The 3,929-nt window shown below is 26.4% G+C and overlaps 1 protein-coding gene across 1 annotated transcript in view; it reads right to left on the bottom strand.

The window, feature by feature from the left end:
* Positions 1 to 1,788, bottom strand: part of LOC105619614 — a 16,950-nt gene extending 15,162 nt beyond the window's left edge. The window contains exons 1-5 of the mRNA XM_012201132.1: positions 1,721 to 1,788; positions 1,493 to 1,609; positions 1,339 to 1,429; positions 836 to 969; positions 506 to 638 (exon numbers count right to left, since the gene is read on the bottom strand). Of these exons, the coding sequence (XP_012056522.1) occupies positions 506 to 638; positions 836 to 969; positions 1,339 to 1,429; positions 1,493 to 1,609; positions 1,721 to 1,788 (543 nt within the window). The remainder of the gene's footprint in view (positions 1 to 505; positions 639 to 835; positions 970 to 1,338; positions 1,430 to 1,492; positions 1,610 to 1,720) is intronic.
* Between the last annotated feature and the right edge of the window lie 2,141 nt (positions 1,789 to 3,929).

Below are 3,929 nucleotides of genomic sequence, written 5' to 3'. Positions count from 1 at the left end.
GTCACATCTTCATGATCTACATGTTCTACACTACATAATGTTCTACACTAAATATGTTTTATTAACTTTACAGCAATATATTAACGTTTGTTTATTAATATTATAATCTTAAATTGTTCAAGGGTTTACAACTTTCCACGCGAAGCGCTTCTACATAGATTTATAAGTTTGTACGCAAAGCGAGGTTTAATTTAAAAAAAATCCATTTTTTCGGGTTAATCCATCAATATATTTTTAAATAAGGAAAATTATTTTATTATATAATATTCTTGAGTGAAACACACCAAATGAATATATAGTACCAATTTAAGAATTTTCTCTGTTCTATTCTATTTTTTTAGCTCAGCTAATTTACATTTCAGTCTCAACTTACTTTAATAGAACTATTTAGTTGATTATCTAAATAATTCTAAGGTAGTAAAAATATTGAATGATCATGAATGTTATTATTTTCGATTAAACAATAATATTCGCGGGAAATAAAAGCTTTATATATGTCTCTTACCGTAGCAGCACTTTCCATAGACGCAACGAATATTCCACCGAGGATCAAATGAAAAGCTTTTGTACCTTTTTGCAGTAGGAATAATATCATTTTCTGTATGTATAACGGAGCCATATACCATTCAACATTATAGCTACAAAAATAAATTGTGATAAATTAATGTAAAATCTAACATGAAAAAATAAAAATATTTATTATAGTATAAATTGTAATAGTATGTTCGTTTAGTAATAGTATCATTTTTGAATACTTTTGATAACTCAGCATTTTATTACAAGAATTTATAAATCAATTACTTAAGTATGAATGAACGATGCAAATGCCTCTTACACTGTAGCAAATACGTATTCATTATGATCTGTAATATCTTGCGCGGTATAATTGGACAAAAAGACGTATATGTAGAGGACACTTATGTGTATAAGTTGTAATACAAGTTGCTCTGTGCTATTGTATGTTATGATCTAAAAAATATAAAACATATTATATGTGTATTTTAACTTTTTATAAGCAAAAATATTTGTAATTTTTCTGTAATTTTTTAGGATAAATTATACAGTTTGCATTACATAATAAATTATTTTTTTTATTAGTTGCGTATATTAGAAAACTGTATTATTTTTGTAACATATGTATGCGAATAATGTATATAGCTTATGATTATAAAAAAAAGAACAAAGAATAATCATGAGTTTTTGAATGATTTTATTTTTAAAGAAAATTATTTTTCCATACTGTTCTAATTAATGATTTTTTATTTAACCTTAATATTACCAAAAATTGTATCTTTTATGGAAAGATAGGCGCGTTTATTAACAAAAAATAAAACTTACTTGAACAAGAGTGCTGGTTAAGCAAATCATACCAGCCGCTATTAAACAGAAGAAAGATCCTTCAAAACTCTTTATAAAGACTTGAGAAAACCTTCAGAAAAAACAAAATTAGTATTGCACGTTATAGCACAGATATTGCAGAATGTGTACTGACTCTGTAGCTTTACGATGAATGTCTATCGCACATATTATTCCTTTATAAATTATAACCATTTTTTCTTCAGTAACATCGTGTTGCATATTAATTTCCATTGCCTTCTTAATACGGAAACTATATGAATACATATTTTTTTCTGTAAGTTCTTAATTTTTTTTAAGTTTTATTGAAAATAAACAAACAATAGATTTCACTTATAAAGCAAATGATTATGCTGAATTCTACCTTGCAATGCTAAACATTCCACAAATATGTTTGAGGTACACTATCAGCATCGTTCCTGTTGCTACCATTGCAGTTGCGCCTATACAGGAAGCTGCGTTTGTATGCAAAAGAATTAAGTAGGAAAAGTTTTCTTGATCAACAAAATATTCTGTAGCAATATGAATTCCTGCAGAGCGTGATCGGGAATTGTTTATAGCCAGAATTACATCAAATATGCGAGGCCAGATTGGTAGGAAGAAATAAATAGTTATGCTACAGGCGGCAAATGCTACATATTAAATTAGAAAGAAAACTATATATATAATATCAAGAATTTATTTAAGTAAAATTTATTTAAGTTTTATAAATTTTTTACTCTTATTAATAATTCATTAAAATGTGTGCATATATTTACTATCTTACTCGTAATTATTCTCGTTTGATGTTTTCCTATACGGCCATACTTTTCTATAATAGCAATTTCGTTTTTATTTCTTATTTCGTTACAAACATGCTGAAGTTGTTCTAGTGAAACTCTCATCTATTACATCAATAATGTTTTATGCAGTTTTCGTATAAAGTATTTATAAAATATCTTATTTGAAAATTTATTTATCATGAATATTTGTCTGGAAACTGTATAATAAATATTTGACTTACAGTATTGGTGTTAATCCAAAACGAATAATATTTAATCGCATAGCAAATGAAGAAAAATGCAGATGATAGAACATTGATAATGAGATCTGCAGTGCATTTTAAAGTTAAAAACGTTGTAAACTGCAAAAAAATAATTCTGTTGAAAATTTCATATCAAAAAATAATTCCTTGATGTGATTAATAAGTTGTGTGAATAATAAGTTTCGAATTCTAGTGTTAATTATTGTTTCGTATGAAAAATTACTTATTACCACCTGAAATACAATAAAAGATATTAAAATAGTAAAAAGTACGATAAATTGAATTTGAGCAAGTTTCGATCTCTGGTGAGGCCATAAACCAATCGCGAGTAAAAGATATCTATTGAGCCTGAAGTGCTTCGTCTCAAGACAAATCATCTGTATAAACACTGAAGTACATTTAACCGTGAAAAATAAGAAATTGTCTATTCTCTTTTTCTGATTCTATTAATCTAACAATAAGTTGAAAATATTTCAATTTTTATTTTTTAGTAAATTGTAACTTCAATTTAACTTAATATGCAAAACGAAATGCAGTAATGTCACGAGATTAAAGTATATTTATAATTCATTACTGTTTTATAAGGAAAACTTGACCGTACGATCGATTTAATTACATTGAAAGAAGTTTGACAGATGTTTATATCCCATGGAAAAATATTCGTATAGAGAAACTCGATAGATGGTCGCGCAAGCACACTCATCACATTTTATTGTAATATGTGTTTCATTACAGTGTATATACTCACAAGGTACGTTTGATCTTTTAAAATAGTGTTGGTCATTAAATTTAATCTTAAGTATCAATAAAATGTGTTTATTTTTAGGGTATTGAAATCTATGTCTTATTAATATTTTATGTAATGTTTTATATTGAAACTTTTATAATTTATATTTTATACATACTTTGTATGACATTATTCACAGTGATATTATAAGAGTTTCTGATACTCTGTCGGAAGAAATTAATTAAATTAAGATTAATAATAGTTTGTGTAATACATTGAAAATGAGTTCATCTTCGCGCGCGCGCGCGTGTGTGTGTGTGTGTGTGTGTGTATGTGCGTGTGCGTGTGTAGTGAATGCAATATTCTTTTGATAGATCTGTTTTGAACTTATTATAAAATGCAAAATATTGACGTATGGCAGGTTATTGTATCCATAATTCAAAGATCGTCTTTCGATAGGAAATCAAATATCGAAACTGTTGACAGTTTAAAGTGAAATATTTTAATATTTGGAAACAAAATAAATTTTTTAGATACTATCAGTATCTAAAAATTCAAAATCAGTATCTAAAATTTTGATTTTAATGACGCTTAGTGGACTTTTTTCAGACATGCAGAAAATTAAATTAATTTTAATATATTTTGCATGTCTTAAAAATTCCATCATATATCTTTGTGAATTTTAACTTAAACGTTAATTTTAACTTAAACATTTTGCTTTGAACAGTGTACATTTATTGAAATGATTCTTTTTATTTTTATTTTTTATATAAGTGAATCTAAATTAGCGAAGTTTTTTCATGAGGTTCTAGATGAAGAAGG

Source organism: Atta cephalotes, assembly GCF_000143395.1.
Source record: "Atta cephalotes unplaced genomic scaffold scaffold00022, whole genome shotgun sequence".
NCBI lineage: Eukaryota > Metazoa > Arthropoda > Insecta > Hymenoptera > Formicidae > Atta > Atta cephalotes.
This window is presented reverse-complemented; position numbering and strand designations above follow the sequence as displayed.